This window comes from Equus asinus, chromosome 23, assembly GCF_041296235.1.
Source record: "Equus asinus isolate D_3611 breed Donkey chromosome 23, EquAss-T2T_v2, whole genome shotgun sequence".
NCBI lineage: Eukaryota > Metazoa > Chordata > Mammalia > Perissodactyla > Equidae > Equus > Equus asinus.
In genome coordinates this window covers 64,199,213-64,222,988 of record NC_091812.1, presented here as the reverse complement: position 1 = coordinate 64,222,988, position 23,776 = coordinate 64,199,213, and the positions used below count along the sequence as shown (strand labels likewise).

The 23,776-nt window shown below is 40.7% G+C and overlaps 1 protein-coding gene across 7 annotated transcripts in view; it reads right to left on the bottom strand.

Moving 5' to 3' along the window:
- The window catches only part of AUH (AU RNA binding methylglutaconyl-CoA hydratase), a 152,511-nt gene extending 140,928 nt beyond the window's left edge, over positions 1–11,583 (bottom strand). For 2 of the 7 annotated variants that reach the window (XM_070495979.1, XM_070495980.1), the window contains exons 1-3: positions 11,256–11,546; positions 812–879; positions 614–701 (exon numbers count right to left, since the gene is read on the bottom strand). In XM_070495979.1, coding sequence (XP_070352080.1) covers positions 614–701; positions 812–879; positions 11,256–11,505 — 406 coding nt within the window. In that variant the 5' untranslated portion in view covers positions 11,506–11,546. Of the gene's footprint in view, positions 1–613; positions 702–811; positions 880–11,255 lie in introns of all 7 variants that reach the window. The other 5 variants (XM_014854670.3, XM_070495981.1, XM_070495982.1 and 2 more) reach the window with 5 other exon arrangements.
- Positions 11,584–23,776: the final 12,193 nt, after the last annotated feature.

Genomic DNA, 23,776 nt, shown 5'->3' with positions numbered 1-23,776 from the left:
GAATCATCTACATTTTTTACTAGTTGAAACAGATTCATTCAATCTCATGGCTCAGAATTACTTACAAATATGGAAAATGCAACACAACTTAATCTTTAGCTTTTGGTAATACAGTACAAACAGGAAAAAAAAGATCTTATGCCGCTGTAGATACCAATTTAAAAATACAATCCGTGGACACACACTTAAGTGGGCACTACTACAAACACCAACCTTCAAACCAATGTCTATACTTAACACTTTGTACTGGGGCAGCTAGTCCTAGCCAATTACACTATCTTTTGAGCAACTAATAAACACAGAGCATATTGTTGTGGGTGGGAGATTCAATTTTTCCTTCCCAGCTGATCTTTCATAAATATTACTCATGTATTACAAACAAATATTTTAATGGCTCAAATTAATTTTTCAACTTCCACAACAATCCACGTGATGCAAAAGTTTCTTTCTAATACTAACAAAGCATTTTTTCTCTTGTAAAACAGTAAAAAACAACCAAGAGGAACTGTTGGTAATGGAATTCAAACCACAAAACATTTTATAATGGAAAATAGGCTATTGCTGACAAAAATTAAACTACAGCTTAATTTCACAATAAAATTTATTTACATACCAGCACAGAATATCCCTGGGACTTCACTCCTGACTATTATGGTCCGCACTTTCTTATCAGATTTTAGAGCATCCACAGCTTTTGAGAGCTAAACAGAAATAGGGAGAGTAAGGAGGGAAAATGGGAAAAATCATTTTCAGATTGATGTCAACATTGTATCTTAATAGTAGAAGCAAACAGTTTAATCTTTACACTCACCATTTTTATAAGATTTTTACTGAATGAATTTTTGGCATAAGCTCTGTTTATTCCAAGCACCACAATTCCTAGTTAAGAAAAAAAGCAGAAGCACTTGAGTTAGTGAGGTACTCAGGGGACAGACCCCCACACACATCGCTGTTAACTCGGGACTCAGGAAATCCGCCACCTCCTTGAGGTTCACTCCAAGAGCTTTATCCTTATTTTCATTTTACCTTCCTTTTCAAGATAAGCATATTTTTAAAGAATGTGGTATTTATAACATATTTATAAAATCAATCTAGTGCCAGAAATCAGAAGATAGAAGATGAAAGAAATAGAACAGCAAACATTTTCTTATCTTACATCAAAGGAATCCAGAGACTATCTATAAAAATAATTACATAGGTAACACACATAAGACAGACAGAATAGAATTATCATTCCCAGCAAGGACTCAAGAGATGTTTAAAGTCTTTGCTTTTGAGGAAAGGGCCTGAAGGTGAAGGGGCGGCGCCCTCCACTACTGCCTTTTCCTTTGTAACTTCACCATAAGCATATACAATATCTTACTTCAGAAACTTTGCAAACTTCAGTAAGTTAACTGTTATTACTAACAAATCACATGTAAAACACAAAGTACTGAAAACCACTGACAGAAAGAATACTTTTGATAAACGATGTCTATAATTCAGACTCCTTAAAATGCTACGAGAGTAGTAAGAACCTACACTAAAAATATTCTGAAATGATCCAGAACTCCTTCACATGAACACAAGGAGAAATGCACAAGGACCACAGCGATTTTTATAAGAGCCAAATCTTAGAAAGAACTTGGAAATTCATTAACATATGATGACTATAAATCTAAAAACCCCAAAAGAATCAAATAAAAACTACCACCAAAAAAAGATCATACATGAAATTAACATATTCAGAAACAACAGTCTTCAAGTAAGGAAAAAAAGAAAAAGAAAGAAAGAAGACTACCACTTACAAGCTACACTGAGAAGAAATACCCATTTTTATGAACAACCAGGAGTCAGGGAGGCTGACATGGGGTACACTTAACATAAGCCTACTGATGGACACTCTCCTAAAAAAAGTAGAACTGAAAAAACTGAAACACATACCATGTTTTTATATCAGAAAAAACAGTATCATAAATATTTCCCTAATTTATAAATCCAACACAACCCCAATAAAAATATCAACAGGCCCTTTTTCTGGAACTCGACATGAAGATTCCAAAATTCATGTGGAAAAATAACCATGTAGGAAGAGCCAAGAAAATAAAGAACAAAGAAGAGCAAAGGTGAAGGAGGGAGTCCCTGGCCCCACCATATATTAAAACACAACCCAGAGCTTTACTCACAAAGTAACGCAGAGGCACAACATCTGTGGAGAGCATAAAGCAGAACACAAAACCCAGACGGAAATTCAGTTTATGATACAAATGGCCTTTCAAATCAGCTGGGATAAAGATGAATAAATGGTGTTGGGGGAACTGGAGTCCCATTTGGAAAAAGATAAAGGGTCCATATCTCACACTGCCATGATAATTCCTTTATTACTACATTGGTGATTCCAAAATGGTGATTTTCTATCATCCTACCATTCTTTACAAAACCAAGTCCTCTGGGCCAGCCCTGTGGCATAGCACGTAAGTTCAGTGCACTCCGCTTCAGCAGCCTGGGTTCACGCGTTTGGATCCCAGGGGCGGACCTACACCACTCGTCAGCCATGCTGTGGTGGCAATTCATATACAAAACAGAGGAAGACTGGCACAGATGTTGGCTCAGAGCTAATCTTATTCAAAAGAAAAAAAGAAAAGTTCTCTCCCCACTATTTTGAGTATCACTATGGCTTCATGGATTCTTTATTCAAGGTACTATAGTCCTTTACCTTTTTGTTTTGTTTTGTTTTTGGTGAGGAAGATTGGCCCTGAGTTAACATCCATGCCCATCTTCCTCCATCTTGTATGTGGGACGCTGCCACAGCATGACTTAATGAGTGGTGTGTCAGTCCATGCCGGGAATCAAACCCACGAACCCCAGGCCACCAAAGCAGAGCATGCAGAACTTAACCACTACCTCACGGGGCCAGCCCCCATTTCTATTATTTTTAATGTTCGAATTATTCTACATGTGGCGAGTGGGTGCCCTTGTAAGCTTAAGTCCTTCTGACACGTTCCTTCTATAAGTGACATGTTTCTATGTCCTTCTGACAGGTTCCTTCTAGTATTTGACATGTTTCTGTCCTTCTGACATGTTCCTTCTATAAGTGACATGTTTCTATATCCTCCTGACATGTTCCTTTTAGTATTTGACATGTTTCTATATCCTCCTGACATGTTCCTTCTAGTATCTGACATGTTTCTGTCCTTCTGACAGCTTCCTTTTAGTATTTGAGCACTTCCTTGCTTTCTGACCCACAAAGATATTCCAGGCTCTCCTTTCACTTTCCCTGCTCCAGATCTGAAATCAGCCATTTCTCCAAAGAACCCTGGCTTCCTTTAGTGGGGGAATAGTATTTAGAAACCAAGATGTGGTCATTAGATATATCCACTGCTACTGTGGCACCACTGCTTTTAGATTGTTTCCATGACACAGCTAGGGACTATACCTATGTACATGATAATATACTTAGGGTTTTTAGATTTATTGGAACTCATAAATTTGTCCTGACAACTCCAACTCAAATCCCACATAACAGGATTCTTCCTCATCTTTCCCAACCCATATCTGTACTTTCCCTCTTCTACCATAATGAAAAGTCTGGCTCCCAACAACAACAATATATTTTTTCATTTGCTCTATCCTACAATAAAAACAAAATATATTCACAATTATACATCCAACCACTGCTAACAAGAGACCTACTAAAAAAATTTCAAAGTTCTTTTTGACTTATAATTCTTAATTGATCTAAGTAACAATTTGTTCAAAATAATAGTAACAATGTACTGAGTGAGTGTAGCTTATGGAAAGGGAAATGAATGACAGCAATGTTATGAGGGAAGGGAGGGAAGAAATAGGAATACTCATTTATACTTTTACTGCCATGAAGTGACATAATGTCATTTGAAAGTGGACTTGGATCAGCGTAAATACATATTGCAAACACCAGGACAACGAATACAAACAAAAATTTTTAACCAGTATAACTGATGTGCTAAGAGAGGGAAGAAACTAGACAGAAAAAGAGTGGAAGATAAAAATAAAGAACAAGGGCAATGAATAGAAATTAGTTACAACTATGATACACAATAATCCAACTATTTCAATAATCACTTTAGGTATGAACGGTCTAAATACACTAGTTAAAAGACACAGACTGTCAGAGTAGATATAAAACAAGACCCAACTATATATTGTGTACGAGAAATCCACTTTAGATATAAAGATGCAGACTGACTGGGGTCGGCCCAGTGGTGTAGTGGTTAAGTTTGCACACTCTGCTTCAGCAGCCCAGAGTTCACAGGCACAGACCTAGCACCACTCATCAAGCCATGCTGTGGTGGTGTCCCACATAAAATAGAGGAAGATGAGCACAGATGTTAGCTCGGGGACAACCTTCCTCAAGCAAAAAGAAGAAGACTGGCAACAGATGTTAGTTAGCTCAGGACCAATCTTCCTCACAAAAATTTAAAAAGACACAGACTGACTAAAGTGAAGAGATGGATAAAGAAAACCATAGTAACGCTAATAAAAGAAAATGAGGAGTAGCTGTAACAATTTCAGAGAAAGCATAATTCAGAACAAGGAATAGGCTCAAGGATAAAAAGGGGCATTTCATAATTTTAAAAGGGTCATTTCTCCATAAAGTGTATGTGCCTAACAATACAGTATCAAATTACATGAGGTAAAAACTGATAGAATCACAAGAAGAAACAGACTATCTCACTAAGATAGTTGTATACTTCAACACACTTCTGTCAGTAACTGACAGACACAGCAGGCAGGGAATCAGTTAAGGGTATAGTTGAACTGAACACCACCATCAACCAACTAGATCTAATTGAATACAGAATACTTCATCCAACAACAACAGAATACAGATTCTTCCCAAGTTCATATAGAATATTCACCAAGATAAGGCTGCATTCTCAGCCAAAAACACACCTTAACAAATTTAAAAGAATAGAAATCATATTGAAGTAAGCTCTTAGATCACAAAGGAAATAAACTAGAAATCAGTAACAGAAAGACAGCAGGAAAATCCCAAAATACGTGGAGATTAAAAAAGAGACTTCTAAATAACACAGGTAAAGGAAGAAATCTCAAGAGAAATATAAAATATTTTTAACTAAATGAAAATGAAAATACAACTTATCAAAAACTTGTGGGATGCAGCAAAAGCAGTGCTTAGAGGAAATTTTACAGCATTGAATACACATATTAAGAAATATCTACAATTGAGAATCTAAGCTTCCACCTTAAGAAACCAGGAAAAAAAAGAGCAAATTAAATCTAAAATAAGTTTTAAAAAGAGTAAAAATCAGCAGAAATCAATGAATTTGAAAACAGGAAATCAGAAGACGAAAATTAACCAAAGCAGAAGTTGATTCTTTAAGAACATCAGTAAACTGATAAGTCTCTAGCTAAGCTAACCACGAAAAAAAGAGAATACAAATTACTAAAATCAGAAATGAAAGCAGGGTCATCACCACTGAATCCCATTGATATCACAAGCATAATAAAGGAATATTGTAAACAACTCTATGCCCACGAATTTGATAACTTAGATGAAATGGACCATTTCCTTGAAAGACACAATCTACCAGAACTCACACAAGAAACAGATAAGCCAAATAGGCCTATGTCTATTACAGAAATTGAATCGATAATTAATAAGCTTCCAAAACAGAAAGCATCAGATGCAGACGGTTTCACAGGTGAATTCTACCAAAATATTCAAAGAAAAAAACGATATAATTTCTCTAAAATCTCTTCTAGAAAATAGAAGCAGAAGGAGCATTTCCCAGTTCATTCTATGAAGCCAGTATTACCCTAGTACCAAAACCAGACAAAGATATCACAAGAACAAAAAACTAAAGACGAGTATTGCTCATGAACACAGATGCAAAAATCCTCAACAAAATATTCACAAATCAAATCCAGCAATGTACAAAAAGAATCATACACCACAACCAGAGGGGACTGACTCCAGGTATGCAAGACAGGTTCAATATTTGAAAATCAATTAGTGTAATCCATCACATCAACAGGATAAACAAGATAAATCATATGATCATCTCAATAGATGCAGAAAAAACATTTGACAAAATTCAACATGGTAAAAACACTTAAACTATGAATAGATGGAAGCTTCTCCAATGTGATAAAGGGCATCTACCCACAAAAAAAGCCATAGCTAACACCATACTTAATGGTCAAAGACTGAATGCTTCCCCCTGCAAGATGAGGAACAAGACAAGGATGCCCGCCTTTGATACTTTTATTCAACACTGTAATGAAGGCTCCAACCAGGGAGATTAAGCAAGAGAAAGAAATAAAAGGCATCCAGATTGAAAAAGAAGAAGTAAAATTATCCCTAATTGCAGATGACATGATCCTGTGTACACAAAATATTAAGAAATCCACTAAAAAACTATGAGAACAAATAAGCAAAGTTGCATGATACAAGATCAACATACAAAAACAACCGTAGTACTAGACATAAGCAATGAACAATCTGAAAATGAAATTAAGAAAACACTTCCATTTACAATAGCATCCAAAAACAATGAAATAGGAATAAATTTAACAGAAGAAGTGCATGACTTGTAAACTGAAAACTACAAAACACTGTTGAATGGAAAAATATCCCATGTTCATGATTCAGAAAATTTACCATTGCTAAGACGGCAATACTCCCCAGATTGATCTACCTATTCAATGCAATTGCCATCAAAATCTCAGTCGACTTTCTTGCAGAAATTCACAAGCTGATTCTAAAATTCATGTGGTAATGCAAGAGCCAAGAATAGACAAAACATCTTAAAAAAGAACAGAGGTTGGAGGACTCATACCATCCAAATCAAATTTTATTACAAAGCTACAGTAATCAAACAGTATAGTACTGGCATAAAGACAGACATGTGGACAAACAGAACTGAAAGTCCAGAAACAAACTCATGTTAACAGTCAATTAATTTTCAACAAGTGTCAATACAATCCAGTGATGAAGGAATAGTCTTTTCAACTATTAGTGCTGGGACATTGAATAGCCATAAGTAAAAGAATGAAGTTAACCCCTCACCTCACACCATATACAACAACTAACTCAAAATGGATCACAGACACAAATATAAGAGCTAAAACAAAAAAACTCTAAGAAGAAAACAGGTATAAATCTCTGTGAGCCTGGGTTAGGCAATGGTTTCTTAGATATGATCCAAAAGCACAGCAACAAAAGAAAGAAACAGATAAATTGGACTACATCAAAATCAAAAACATACGTTCTTCAAAATACACCATTAAGAAAGTGAAAAGAGGGGGGGCGGCCCAGTGGCACAGCAGTTAAGTCTGGACATTCTGCTTTGGCAGCCCAGGGTTTGCCAGTTCAGATCTCAGGTGTAGACCTATGCACTGTTTGGCAAGCCATGCTGTGGCAGGCATCCCACATATAAAGTAGAGGAAGATGGGCAGACATGTTAGCTCAGGGCCAGTCTTCCTCAGCAAAAAGAGGAGGATTGGCAGCAGATCTTAGCTCAGGGCCAATCTTCCTCAAAAAAAAAGTAAAAAGACAATTTACAGAATAGGAGAAAATATTTGCAAGTCATGTTATCTGATAAGGGACTTACATCTAGAATATATAAAGAATTCTTACAATTCAATAAAAAGACAAAACTTAATTTTAAAAAGGGGTGAAGGATTTGAGAAGACATTTCTCTAAAGAAGACATACACAAGGCACATGAAAAAATACTCAACATCATTAATCATTAGGAAAATCCAAATCAAAGCCACAATGACATCACTTCACAAGCACCAGGATGGCTATAAACAATAACAAGCATTGGTCGGGATATGAAGAAATTGGAGCCCTCAGACCTGGCTGGTGGGAATGTAAAATGCTGCAGCCGCTTTGGAAACATTTGGTAGTTCATCAAAATGTTAATGACCCAATAACCAAGCAATTCCACTCCTAAGTGAACGTGAAAACAGATGTCTGCAAAAATTTATACATCAATGTTCTAAGCAGCTTTGTTCACAAGATCCAAAAAGTGGAAACAACCCAAGAGTACACTGATGACAAATAAACAAAATGTGATCTAGCCATACACTGGAATATTATTCAGTCGTAAAAAGAATGAACACTGATACATGCTACAACATAGATGAACAGTGAAAACAATGCTAAGTGAAAGAAGCCACAAAAGACCACATATTATATGATTTTTTTTATATGAAATGTCCTGAGTAGACAAATCTATTGAGACTGAAAGCAGATAAACAGGTCTTATTTCGGGAGGTGGGGGAGTATGAGAATAGGAAGTCACTGCTAAGTGAACAGGGTTTCTTTTGGACTGATAAATTATTCTAAAATTGCATTACAGTGATGGTCACACGACTGTGTAAATATACTAAAAGCAGCTGTACATTTCAAATTTTATGACATGTGAATTATATCTCAAAGATTTTAAAAAATAGAAATCTATCTCAGACTCTCTCTTTGTTGAGATATAATTCACATGCCATAAAATATACCAAAATATATTTCTAAAAACATGAGGGAAACATGAAAGGGACCAACCTGTTAAAAAAGAAAAGCAAGTAGATGTAGGCAGACCAGGTAGCAGACCTCTGCAACAGCCCACCTGAGAGAGGATGCTGGCTTGGACAAGAGTGGTGCCAGTAAGGAATAACATGGAGAAAAGTGGGAAGATTCCAAAGACACTGGGGGAAAACTCTATGGTAAGTGAGATGTGAACGATGAGGAAGGAGCAGGTATCGAGGATGACTTGCATTATGCATTTGCTTAATGCCAGAAGTTGTTCCAACACGGTTCACAAAGACGATCTTTGAAATGGGTCACAATTATGAGCAGAAGCTTGCCAGACTGGGAGAAGGCTGGTAAGAGGATGGGAGGGGTCATCCCAGGAGGTGCGTGCAGAAGCAGACACAGAAAAGAGCAGGAAAAGGCAAAGCTTGGGAGCGGATGAAGGGAGATGGACGGACTGTGAAGGCCGGCAGCTGTAACGGCCTGCAGGCAATAGGAAGCCACTGGAGGTTTTTAAGGGAGCAGAGAGGTGATTCTTGGCCTTAAAAAAAAGTAACCCCAGCACCAGTGTGAAGAACAATCTGGGAAGGAGAATGGCTGGAGACCAGCTGACCTATAAAGGAGGTCGCTGTAGGAGACCTGGAGAGACCTCTGTAAACCACAACCAGGACTGCTGCTCTAAAACTCTGAGGAGGTGGGACAATAACGCAAGAAATAACCACTGACGACACTTGCTTATATAACTGTGCCTCCACAACAGACTACAAATACGGAAGCCGACAACAGATGAGGGCTGATGTACCCTGCACTCACCCACCTCCCCCAGCCTAGAGAGGCCGTGGGGCAGACAGCAGTTTGGGGCTCCTCTGAGCCAGGGTTCTCACATTCCCTGCAGGCTGCTGAGAGCACCAAATTCTGGACCTGCCTCTACGAGAACAAAGACATCAGGCAGATGCCTTCACCTGCAGCATCCTTGACCTCGTGCTCTTCCTTGCACTGCTTATTGCTGGTTCCATAGTGAGGCAAGGCAAAGCACACGTATTAGCCAACCTGAGCTGTCATTCTTGCTAATCCTCAAGGGATGCTGGGTCAATTTTCTGAAGAAACCATAATTTCCTAATAGCTGATTTTTACATTTCAGGTAACTGAAAACATCTGAATTTCTTAAATTGTTTCTGTATGCTCTAATTTCTCCTCTTTGATCCATTTGGATCGTAATTTAAGGACTTTCCAAACATTTTAGGAAAATTTATTTTCAATTTGCATTCATTTAACTCATAAAGACAAAAAAATACAGAATACGGTGCATATTATTAGCTGTACTTGCAATCTCTTTGTAACCAACATACTGTTGGTAACACCTAGTGTAAGTGAAATCCCAGCGAGACTAAGCTTACCCAAAAGATGGTGCCATTCACGGCTCTAATCACCCCAGTGCCCATCTACTTTCCAGCTGAATTTCTCATTATTCTACCTGTCATGCCACCCTACAGCCACACTTGCCTTATGTCATTTCCCCAAAACACCAAACATGTTCACATTCCATGCCTTTGTCTCTGTCTGGAATAATAAACAAACAAATAACAAGTGACGTAACTCATCATACTCCGGAGCACTCACTATAAGCTAGATACTTAGTGGACAATTTATACTAACATTCTCATCTAATCCTCACAGCAGCCATGCAAAGTGGATATTATTTTTCCTGTTTGACGTGAGAGAGTTAAGGCACAGAGAACTTTGCCTAAGAACCCTCAGTAATGTCAAATTCCATTGCGTAGTAGGGAATGCCTTAGAACTCGTTTTATCTGGCAAAACCGTAACTTGACCCTCAGAATCTCCCCAAATATGACTGCTCATATGCCCCTTGGGGGTATTACAGCCCTGTGCTTTCGCCTGGCCTTTAAAGGTGGCATCGCCTTTTAACTACCAGTGTCGTCCTCACTGCATCAGCAGCTGCTTAAAGACAGCAATCAGGACTCGTTTTGCACTTCTGATTAACAGGTGACAGGTGCTCAGCAACTGCACGTCAAAATTAAGCGGCTGGTCTTCTGGCAAACTGCTATTCCGCCTTTCAGGACCCCCTTGGCTTTTCCCAACCCGGCTAGCGAAAGGAACCCAGCTTCCAGAGGAATCCCTCCGAAGGGCACTACCCCCTTCTCCGGCCCTCCCTCCCACTGTACGCACTGCTAATGCACCTGACTCCTCCCACCGTAGGTAACTCAAGGGCAAGATCGACAGCATCACAACTGCGTCCCCAGAGACTAGCCTGGTAACTGGAAGACCAAAAAAGGCTCACGACTGTTCAACTGAAGGAGAACAGTCCCCCAAAACTAACTTTCTAAGATAAAATGGACAAAGGGGAAAACCGCCCGAGCTGAACGGCTTTAAGATTCCTGAGAATAATAAAGTGCATTCTCACTGCAGCTTCTAAGACTCTCCCCGATGCCTGAGTTGACAGAAAGCAATGACAGAGCAAGAACACAACCTGGAAGCAGGATCACACACCCGGCTTATTGACCTTGGCCCGCCAGGAGACGAGGGCGTGAGCTGCGCTGTGCTGGGCGCCGCGGGGCCGCTCTCGCAGGTAACCTCCGGGCGCCGCAGGCACCAATGGGCGCCACAGGGGGAGAGGGAGCGACGGCCTTGGCCGCCCGCTCGCGGACACTGACGTCAGCCCGGTCACTCGACCTGGCGACCCCTCCTAGGACGCCGGCCGTCCGCGCCGCGCCCCTCACCTCGGTTCTCCTCCTCCAGGTACCGCACCCGCAGCTCGTCCTCCGTCTTCACCTCAGAGCTGTAGCCCCTCCGCGGGGCCGCTCCCCCGGCCGCGGGCGCCCAACCCCGGGCCCACATCGCCGGGCCGACCTGCCGGCCCATCAAGGAGTCGGGCAGCCTCGACCCCGGGCCGAGCCGCGCACAGCAAGCGGCCACCAGGCGGGCGCGGCCGGCCTGCCAAGCGCCCAGCGCTCCGGGCGCCGCCGCCATGTTGTCTGTTTACGGCGTGGGTCTGCGGCTGCTGCCCCGCCCCCGCCGTGAGCACGCTGCCGCGCACGCCCAGGCCCCGCCCCCGGGTCCCCGCTGTCGCGCCAGGCCCCGCCCCTCGACGTCTCGCCCCGCCCCTAGCCCCGCCCCCCGCCTTGCCCCGCCCAGGCCGGGTGACGCAGTGCTCCAGGTTCCCCGCCTGGCCTCTCTTGCCTGGCTGTCAGTGATGGCTTGTCCTGCAAAGGCAGGGAGAAAGGGGACGTTCAAGGCTGTGCGGTAGTTTACGGGAACGTGTTCTATAAGAACTCCCCGGAGGCAGCCGCTTCTCCCCTCTCCAGGGGCTGTGCCGTGGGTTCCCGTGTTAGCTGCAAACGGAGTTTGGTCTCGAGTTGGGCTGACAGCGAGGCAGCCCTGCGTGGGGCTCCGCTGACTCTCGGATGTCACAGCCACGGGATGTCGGGTAGACGTGCCTGTAGACATAAGCGAGGCTGACTATATGGAAGTCAGGAAGCGGGGAGAACAGCCAGTAACAGGAGTCCTCAGCCCAACCGGAGCTGGTGGGATGGCCCTTGCCGAGGCAAGAGTCCCGGTAAGGTGCCGTCGTCTTAAAAGGAGCTCAGCCGCAGCCAGGTTATGCTGAGCTGGGGTCAAGAGCACGTGGCTCTTCCCTCGACCAGAAGCGCAGAATAGCCAGTGTGTCGGTTCTCATCAAAGCACTTTGTTTTGAATTTTCTCCATCTAGCTTTTATCAAATCTCAACCGAGAAAAGGAGTGTTTGGGAATATTGTTTGGAAAATATGCTGCTATGAGCGTGCTCCCACTGCCACGCAAATTTCTGTTATTGTACATTGGCTATATTTTTGAGCAAAACTTCCTTCAGTGTTATACCCTCAGCTTTATCCAAAGTGGAAAGAAAAAGCCAGTTGGGTTCCATTACTGCATCTGCCGTGGGAACGTTGTTGAGGGCACCTTATTTATCTATAAAGTGCCGCTTGTGCAGTTTCTCTTGAAGGTTAGTACAAGGAAAAACTTGGCTTCCTTTTGTATCTTTCTCTTTTTCTGATACTCATGTTCACTTTGGGGTGTTTTGTTTTGTTTTGTTTTTTGGTTTTTGTTTTTATTTTTTTTAAGGAAGATTAGCCCTGAGCTAACATCTGCTGCCAATCTTTCTCTTTTTGCTGAGGAAGACTGACCCTGAGCTAACAGCCATGCGCATCTTCCTCTACTTTATATGTGGGACGCCTACCATAGCATGGGTTTATGAGCAGTGTGTGGGTCCACACCCAGGATCCAAACTGGTCAAACCCGGGCCACCAAAGCGGAACTTGCCAGTTTAACCACTGTGCCACCAGGCCAGCCCCACATGTTCACTTTGACTGCTAGGAAACTCAGAATTTGCCCAACTATTGCAATTATTGAAACTATTCAATTACTGTTCACTTGTATTGCTAATTGTTTTGACATCTTTATGTTGTTGCATCAGTAGATTATAAATTCAAATAGAGGAGTTACAGAACAGCTGACAATGCTATTTAAGGTAATACAACCTCAGAAAATACTTGTGATTGACTAAGACAACTGCAGAAAAGTAATCATAGATTGTATGGGTTATACTAGAAATCAGAGTAGAAGGGACAGCCATGGTCTTGATGGGTGTAGAGCATGATGGGAAAATGCAACCTAGAGACACCAGCCCCTTCTCTAACTGTTGTGATTCTGGTCCTTATTGAAAGCAGTCCCAAGGATATCCCGGTCTCTGAAGAAAGTTGATTCTTAAAAGTTAATGCAAGAGGAAGATTGGCACAGATTAGCTCAGGGCTAACCTTCCTCGAACAAAAGAGAGGAAGATTAGCAATGGATGTTAGCTCAGGGCAAATCTTCCTCACCAAAAAAAAAGTTAATGCAAATAACAGACATCATCATGACTATTACAACCTGTCAGGCATGACAACTAATGGAGAATTGCCAAATATCAGATCACACAGACATGGCTTTCGACCTCACCTCCTTAATTACTTCACTTTGAGACATCCATGAGTTATTCAAATACATCGTGCTTCCATTTCTTCATTTGCAAAATAGCTGGCATGATATCTATTTCACCTCACAAATTCTTTAACTTCAGTCTCTTCATCTATAACATGGGAAGGACTATGCCCATTTCACTGGGTTGGTGAGATATGTATGTAAAGCACTTGGCACCTGGAGATGGAAACAGAATAGATAACGTTAGCTGCCATTTATCAACTTCCTTCTTGGTCTGTTCCAGACAGTTACATATGTTATTTTATTTAATGTTCAGAAAACTTTGAAGTTGGTGTTATTGTCTCCGTTTTGCAGATGAGAATACTGAGATTAAGTTACTTACCGAATTCTGCAGCTGGTAAGTCATGAAGCTTGAATTTGGACCCTGATACCCCGGACAGCAATCCTCACGTTCTTAGTCAAGAGTGTGGGCCAGGAACGATGAGCATCTGTTTGGGAGAGGAAGGTAGGGCTGGTGTTTGGGGTATTCTATCACTACTACTATTACTACCATCTGTTTGTGGGATTTATGACCCTTGCCTCCAGCCAGCTCTCAGCCAACAGTCTTTTTGATCTGCCACACCCTTGACATTTTTCTAATGCTTACTTCTATGAGATATTAAACGTGCATTGCAGGATGGCCAACGGTGAGCTCCTAGAGCACAGCCAACCCTGAATGGCAGAGGCCATCCCTCCTGGAACACAGCTCTGTTGCACGGAACCTGTAGGAGGGCATAGGTGTCACCAGTGAAATGAAATACTTACCGACGTGGTACCAACCACAGGGGAGACACAGAAATAGCTTAGTAAACAAGAGGTGAAAAATAAAGCAGAACTCTGGAAATGGGAGTTTATTTTGAGAAACTTTAGACAGTTGGAGTATATTTTAAAACTATCTTGCCTGAAACGATCAACGAGAAAGTAGTATACAATAGTTTCCCGTTCTCCGTGGGGGATCCGTCCCAAGACCCCAGAGGGTGCCTAAAAGAGCAGATAGTACCGAACCCTATGTACACTATGGTTTTTCCTATACATACATACCTATGATAAAGTTTAACATAAATTAGGCACAGTGGGAGATTAATAACAATAACTAATAATAAAATAGAATAGTTATAACAGTATACTATAATCAAAGTTATATGAATGTGGTCTCTCTCTCTCACCCATTTAATATTTTGGACCATGGTTGACCACGAGTAACTGAAATCACAGATAACAGGGGACTACTGTATTGATGTAAACACTGGCCTGCTGTATCAGAGACACCTACGAATGTGATGGTTTGAACAAGAGAGAATGTTGACAGTCCAGGCATGGTAGCATGGCTCTGCCATCCTCAACGTGGGGCTTCCATCTCTGGGTCTAAAGTGGCTGCTCCCTGCCACCAGCAAGACGGGAAAGATGTGGGGAGTACCCAGTTCTACCAAGGGGAAAACCTGGAAATGGCCCATGTCCCTTCTACTACTTCCCCCAGGCCACTCCCGGCAGCAAAGGGAGCCTAAAATTGTAACCCTGTTTTGGGCAACCCCATACCCAGTGACAATTCTGTTACTACATATAAAGGGGATTGTAGATATTCGAGAACACAATCTGGCACAGAGCCTTTTGATTTTTTTACTTTTAAACCTAAACTTTTGTGAATCTTAAAGATTCACAGCTCTAAAGTATGAAAGGTTTCATAAGAAATATCTGGAACCACAAACTGAAGACTTTTTCTACATGAGCTATCTGGGAGTCATTGCTAATTATATCTTCAGAATTGAAGGACGATATAAAAGATAAGTGTATGAAGTTGTGTATACAATTAACCTATGTTAAATCTATGAGGATCTACGTATACGTGGCACATAGGGACACTTGTAAACTACGTGTTTTATGATATAAAACTGAGAAACTATTTCAAAACTATGTGTGCACATAGACAATGATCAGGTGATAGAAAAGAATATATATATATATTTATAGTTGTGTTCAAGGTGAGATTGTTGTCTGTATAATTTTCTGTAAAGCTCTTTAAGTATTAAATAGGCATTTTAAATATTTGTAACTTTAGTTTAAGGTAGAAATAATGATCATAGTACATTTCAAGAGGGATGCAAAGTTTTACTCTTGCTTTAGTCCCAAAATAAAAATTAAACAACAGCCTCCTGAATTTCCTCGGGTCTCTTTTTAGTGCTTTTCAATGTCTTCTTTGTCAGGTATTCTCTAAGCTTCCATCAGGGGTCCTCTCCAGTTCTCCATTTCTCAACCAACCTGAGTACTCATCATCTGAGAGGGGAGGATTGAATGGCAAATCCAGAAAACCTCATCTCCAGAGTCTTGAAGGGCTCTGGCTGTCCCTGGAGAAAAAGTATGGGGAAGGACATCCTCTTTCCCTCTGCCCTGAAGAGGCCTCCTTGACTGGACACCCTACCCCCCACCAAGATTATGTAAATCCCATTTGTAGGTACCAACCACGACCACATGTGCCTTGGAGTTCCCCCAACCTATGAGGCAGAGAATGGGTGCTGCACAGACAAGGAAACTGAGGCTTTAAGTTACTGAGTTACTTAGCTATATGTTACAGCTGAGACTCAAACGCTCAACTCCAGAATCTGGGATCTTGATGATTATCTTGTGTTGTCTGATTTCCCAAATGATCATCAGGGCTTCACCCTACCCAGCCTTACCTCATTCCCGGCTGTGGGGAATTTGACTAATCCCCTCGTCCTCTCATTTGGAATCCTCACCTTCTGCTTTAGATCCTGTGTGGTCATGACTCCCCAGATGCTGCCTCTTCCTCCTGCCACCCCTATAGTTGCCAATTGCACATGTACTCATACACGCAAACACACACACACACACACACCAGGCTCTGAAGATACATGCCATTATTGTCTAGGGATAGGAGAGATGGGGACCTTGAGGCATGATAGCTAAAGGATCCTTTGTGGCTTCTTTTTGGGGCTGATGAAGACGTTCTAAAATTGATTGTGGTGATGGTTGCACAACTCTGAGAATATACTAAAAATCATTGAATTGTACACTTTAAATGGGTGAATTCTGTGGTGTATGAATTATATCTCAATAAAAAGAGGGGGTGGATAAGGGCTCCTTGACAATATGGCTGATTCTGTACCTGAGACAGAGGAAATAAAAGGTGAATCCAGAATATCTTCTTGTGGCAGAAAACAATGCGGTGCTCAAAGACTGAGGGAGACGTGAAAGGACACAGCTTGAAAGGGATCCCACTGGGCAAATCTGGGACAATTGGAGCATCAAAAAGAATAATGCCAGTAATGGATACTAACATTTAGAGTTTTTTGGTCAATGACTAATTAAATAAAGGGATGGCAGATGGTGGGTGCCAGTTTCTCACTGTTGGAGTGGGAAAATACAGATAAGCCAAGGTGGGGGTGCTAGAATGATTCATGTGATAAGGAACTAGAGTTGGAGACAGTATAAACTCCTGTTTTTCTTAGTATAGCTACAGATGGTGACATATATAAATATTTAGATAAGTTTATGTACATGGGTTAGTATGCACACATATATTTCCTTGCTCTCTCAGCTGAGATGACCTAAAAATGATGACACCCCAGTAGCAACAAGCACACAATGGCCAGATCTTGGTTTCTAATACCATTCTTCAGTAAAAGTGCTCCTTGGAGAAATGGCTGATTCCAGGACTAGGACAATATAGGAAATATATGAGATGAGCCTGAAGGGTGTTGTAGTGTCAGAAAGTAAGAAAGTGCTCAAAATAACCCCACAATAATGGGACTATGTCAAAGAGACAGGAAAACCAAATGGAGGAGCTTCCAATGGCCAAATCTGGAACAAGTTGATTAAAAATAAGTAAATAAAATGATGTAGGATTATAACCCAAAGCATAAAATAAATACCCATGAATCCACACTGATGTAAATAAATGATTGAATAAACAAATGAGAGAGAAGAGACAAATCTCCCAAGCAGAAGAATTCCAAATAATTGATGTAGGCGCTCTGCCCTCAGGAGGGAGAGTGTAACTCTCATCCACTTAAGTGTGGGCTGCATGTAGTGACTTTCTTCTAAAGAGTACAGCATGGAAAGGGAGATAGAAAGACAAATTTTACAGTGTAGAAGCCTGACAAAGACCACCCCAGCCAGGTGACCAAGGTCAACATCAACAGCGAGAAGCCATGTTGATCATAGTCACCTTGATGTGATGTGATAAGAATAGCACTTTCCTTCCGTAATCTGCCTCCTGAAAAGCTATAACCACAGTCTAATCATGACAAAAAATGTATCAGACAAATCCCAATTGAGGGACATTCTACAAAATACCTGACCAGAACTTCTTAAAACTGTCAATGCCACCAAAAACTAGTCTGAGAAACTGTCACAGCCGAGAAGAGCCTAAGGAGATAGGACCACTAAGTGTAATGTGGGATCCCACAACAGAAAGTGGATATTAGGTGAAAATTGAGGGAATCTAGGTAAAGCATGGACTTTAGCTAATAATAATGTGTTAATATAAGTGCATTAATTGTAACCAATGTACCACACTAATGTAGGATGTTAATAATAGGAGGATCCGGGGTAGGGTATATGGGAACTCTCTGTACTATCTTCTCAATTTGTCTGTGAGTCTAAAACAGTTGTAAAATAAGACAAAATTGTTGAAACAAAATGAAAGATACATGTCACAGTCCACCTAGACCCTAATTCCAAGCCAGTGAGTCTGTGCTGAGCTAAAAGCAATGATGCTGCCCTGGACTGAGCCTGTCCTGGTCAACTGCTGTCACTGATACTCTGGAAGACCTCCATGCCTCTCACCCAGCCTCCTCCTCTGGGCCACTTGTTTACCTTCCATGCCCCTCAGATTCTTTAAAATTCTTTTCCTGCAACAAGTCCCCCAGACAGACTCAGAGAAAGCTTGAATGGTGCCTTCCCCCTGGACCCTAAATCTCTTCTCAGCTCTGAGCAGCTCTAGGATGAAAATTGGGCATACGTTTCTAAGATTTGGAGGCCAACGCCATTGCTCTCTCAGCCCTCAAAGTTTTAGTGTCTCCCATCTACCTCTCAGACAGATGTTGCTTGGTCAGAGTGTAACTAGAAAGCTATGATTCTTGCCATTCCTGCCCATGATGTTGGGGTTCTTGTGCCTTGTCCCTTATATACTTTTCCAGTGGGTGTGAATTTTACTCTAAATCAGTAGAGGAGTCTAAAGAGGGTGTATTAGGCAGCTCAGGCTGCCATAACAAATGCCTCAGACTGGGCTGGAAGTCCAAGGTCAAGGTGTTGGCAGTTGTGGTCTCTCCTGAGGTCTCTCTCCTTGGCTTGCACATGGCTGCCTTCTAGCCCTGTCCTCACATGGTCCTCTGCGTGCACTTGTTTCTTGGTGTCTCTGTCCCTTCTTCTAAGGACACCAGTCCTATTGGACTGGGACCCCACCTCTATGGTGTCACTAAGCTTAACTGCCTCTTTAAAGGCCCTGGATCCAAATACAGTCTCATTAGGGGGTAGGGCTCCAACATACGAATTTTGGGGAGACACAACTGAGTCCATGACAGAGATTCTTCTCCCTCTGTTCCCTCTAGGCAGTTCTGCTGACCTAGCCCTCCCAACCCCAGATTCGCACCAGCCTCCTTGTGTGACTAGAGTACTGTAGGGACCCACTCAGAACCCCAGAGTTGATATGGAGATTATTTTAAGCTGAAGATATTTGACATTCAACAGATGCAGAAAGAAGCCTTCAGAGAGCTTCCCTTATCTGACTCAGAGCAGCGACTTCTGAGAAATGATGCTGTCATAAATCCCCTCTTTGGGGTGAGCCTACTCCCAGGAGAGAGACCAAGATAAACCCACCATAAATTCCCTCTTCGGGGAGTTTCACAGCCATGAGGAAGGAAAGCCCACTTGCACCTGCTTAAACAAACATTATCACAAACTTTCTTATCTCCAGTTTGTTTTCCTTCAAACCCGTTTGTCTTTCCTAAAGAAGCCTGTTTGCTCTTCCCATAGAAGCCCTTTTGGCCCCTCCCTTTCCCTACTAAGTTAGGTCTATAAGCCTCTAACTTTAACCATTTGGGAAGCTAGCTACTCCTTTTGTTAGTGACCCTATGCATACGCATACAAATAAAGCTTTTTTTTTTCTTCTCTTAATCTGTCTTTTGTGAGTTTAATTTGCAGGTCCCCAGTCACTGAAGTAAGACGATAGGGCGAAAGCTTTTCCTTCCTGACAGTACCAACAGCCCATGCCTCCTCTCATCCTCAGAGCAAGCACAGAGGAGAACACTGACACTCTCAGAAGAGGACATTGGCTGGTAAACTGATTTGCCAAAGGTCATAAAACTAGTAAGCTGCTGAATGCTATGCAAATCAACCCAAAGTATTTTGTCATAACTCCCTACCTCCCTATTCAAGTTCTCTTTTTACCGCAGGCCACCTAGTTATCCTCCTTAACGTCTTTGTCATAATTAGGCAGGTGGCACTGATAGTGGAGGCACTGATGGCTGAACACTTTTCAAAGAGCAGGCATTGGCTAAGCCATGATCATCAGTGCTTTCAGCAGCTTCACAGAAAGACAGCAGATGACAGTACAGTTCATCTATCTCTTTGATTAGTGACTATCCAGAAATCAAATTTTTCTTTAGAAAGCAGTAAAACAGATTCTACTTCTCAAGACCTTGTGGTGCCATTCTTTTTGTACTGTTGTATCAGAATCTCCAGGGAGTCATTATTTTCCTTCCCATGTTAGAAAGTGAATTATACCTTCAAATGTTATAGACGAAAGACACATAAAATGTGCCCCTTGTAGACAGCAAATAGTTGAGTTTTGCTTTTTTAACCTACTGTAACAATCTCTGACATCAAATAGAATGTTTGCTCCATTTACATTTATTGTAGTTATTGATATGGTTTAATTTAGGGTTCCAATTTTCCTATTTGTTTTATGTTTGTTGCATCTAATTTTGTTCCTCTGGTCTTCCTTTCCCTGCCTTCTTTTGGCTAATTGATTTTTTTTAGAATTCCATTTTAATTTCTCTATTTCCTTCTTTTCCCCCCGAACGGTCAATCTACAGATTACAGTATACATTCAAATCTTCACACAGTCTTTTTAGAGTTAGTGTTGTACTGCTTCACATGAAATGTAAAAAACTTGCAACTGTACAGTTTCTTTATACTCTCACTCACCTTTTATACTATAGTTGTCATATATATTACATAAATATACAGAATAAACCCACAATACATTGTTATAATTTTTGCTTTATATGGGAATGTGTGTTTTAAAGAAATCAAGAGGAAAGCAATTTCTTATGTTTTCCCACCCTTATTATTTCTGGTCTTTCCCTAATCTTCGGACTTTGGGCCATTTTTTATCTTCAAATACATATCACCATCCCATTCTCATTCTCTTTTTCTTTGATTCTAGTTACAAATACGTTAAATCTTTTGGAGAGGTCTCCTAGTTCCAGAGTCTTGTGGCTCTGTTCATTTTTTTTCAATGTGTTTTCTCTACATTTCAGATTTGGTAGTTTCTACAGATTTATCTTCCAGTTACTGACTTTCTCTTCTCTCCTTTCCAATCTGCTGTTAAGCCCATCCAGTGAATTTTCTAACTTTCAGAATTATATTTTTCAGTTCCATACTTTTCCATTTGGTTCTTTTGAGTAGTTTCTATTGCTAAGATTTCTAATTGGTCATTCATTTTGAGCATATTTCCATTTAAACTTTTGAGCATACTTATAATAGCTGCTTTAAACTCCTCATCTAGTAATTAAACCACCTAGATCATCTTGAAGTCAGTCTCCACTGTTTATGTTTTTCTCTCGTGCAGCAATTCTCAAAGTGTGGTTTGCAGACTCTTGAGGTTCCCCGAGGTGCTTTCTCAGGGTCCAAAAGGTCAAAACGATTTTCATATTAATACTGAGATGTTATTTGCCTGTTTCAATATGTTGACTTTGTAGTGATTGTACAAAAGCAGTTGTCAGTAAAACTGCTGGCATTTTAGCATGAGTCAAGGCAGCTGTACCACGCTGTGCTAGTGGCTAGTTATTTAAGAATGTTCTCGATAAAGCCCAGTAAACTATTAATTTCTTTAAATCTCAACCTTTAAATACACATCTTTTTAATACTCCTTGTAATAAGATGTGACTCATGCATCAATCACTTTTGCTGCATAATGAAGCAAATAGAAAAAGTCCTGTGTGGTTGGTTGATCTGTGAGCAGAACTAGCTGATTCTTTCGTGAAACATCATTTTTAATTGAAAGAAAATGGGTAGACACACTGGTTATTCAGAATTCAGTATTTGGCAGACATTTTCTAAAACATGAATGATGTGAGTTTGTCACTCAAGGAAAATGGCAGTATTTGTTGCCCACAATAAAATTTGAAATGTCAAGTAAAATTGGAATTTTGAAAAACATGATGGTATCCACCATCATGAGCATAAGAGTTTCCTGATATTTAAAGACTTGCCTGATGAGATTAGTAGAGATATTAATGTCTATGAATTTTAATATTGAACAATGACATGCATTAACATTTGAAAAATCTTCATAACTCAATGAATCAGTATGTTACAAATGACGAAAGCTAATGTAAAATTATGCATGGATAAAAGATCCATCGAAGGTATGATATAGAACAATGGATTTTAATGTAATAGAATATGAAATGTAACCGGCTATTATATAGTTTCATGGTTTCAGATTCCACATTGCAACAAACCTTTAAGAGACTACCATTTGTCAAACTTTAGTATAGTATTAAAGACGAATATCCACAATTATCTTTAAAGGCTATTAAAATAGTCATATCTTGCCAATTATATGAGGACAGATTATCTTCATAAATTAAACCAAACCAAAATATTGTAATAGATTGAATGCAAAAGCAAAATGAGAAGCAACTAAGGTTGCTTTGCCTGTGACTGCATGATGATCAAGAGTATGGCCTCTGGATTCAAACCGTGTAAATTTCTGTCTCCATGATGCCTCTTGCTAGCGGTATGTCCTTGAGCAATGGACTTTCATCTGTAAAATGGGGGAAATAGTATTATTTGCTCTCTACAGTTGTTTGAGGATTAAATGAGATGATATATGCAAGGCACTCAATACAGTACAGCATATTATAAATGTCCCATAAATGTTAGCTATTATTTATTATTACTTTTAAGATACAATAACTTTAGCATTGGGCAATGATGTCCAAGAGAATATACATTGGGGTAGGAAAAAAATATTAAGAATTCTGCTTATATTTTTACCTCTTCCTATAACTTTTATTTGTGCTTGTTTACAAGCATGCATATACATATATATGTATGTATGTGTATATATATATATATATACACACACACACAGAATTATATGTTTAAAATTTTTTTTACCCGATTCCTCATGGTATGTGTGATTTTTAAAAAACTGGAGATTGTGGGCTCAGAGTTTATTCAAAACCCAGAAGCATATTTTTATAGCATTTTCATTCTCGAAATCTTTCGTACAGACCACAAAACATTTTCAAATCGTTAATTATTTAAAATTTGCCAAGCTATAGCGAGGGATGAGATTATTCCTGTTTTGGACTAGGGCCAAAAAAGCCGATGCGCTGCATTTGTCCACAACCCAGCGTTCAGTGAAGGTTCCTTTGTCGAATCAGCAGCCCAAGAACAGTGTTTTGTGTGGGATGCTTGGTTTATATTAAGCAAATGAACTTATCAATAATTCAGGGAATGAGACAGACCTTATTTTAATCAGCAACGTTACTACAGATGTGTGCTGTAGAAAAACTATGTCATCTCATTTGAAGTCACTTGGCAATTATGTATCTCAAGATTAGAAAACTTCGTTCACTTGGAGCTTGGGCGACGCGGAAGGGAGAACTCCTGACTGTCGACCCCCCATGCCCAGCAGCAGTGCAGGCCCTACTGGGTTTCCCCACGCAGTTGTCGTGTGTTACATTTGGGAGTGGCTACCACTCAGGAGGCTGACGCAGAGTGCCCACCGCCGGGGAGCCTCTGACTTGTTTCTAAGAAAAAGTCAGTGGTTGTAGTTCAGGAGAAAACAGAGACAACCACAAAGTTTTGCTGGAAATACATTAATCACATTGAAAGAGAAATAGAAGGAGAAAACCCAAGAACATCATACAAATCAAACAAATTATTTTTTAAACCCTCAAGAGGTCCCCTTCCAGTATTAGCTGTTTGAGGTACACAGGCCGAGCGAGGGGAGCACAGTCTGGAAACCCTCACGACTGATGTCAACCCCACGACA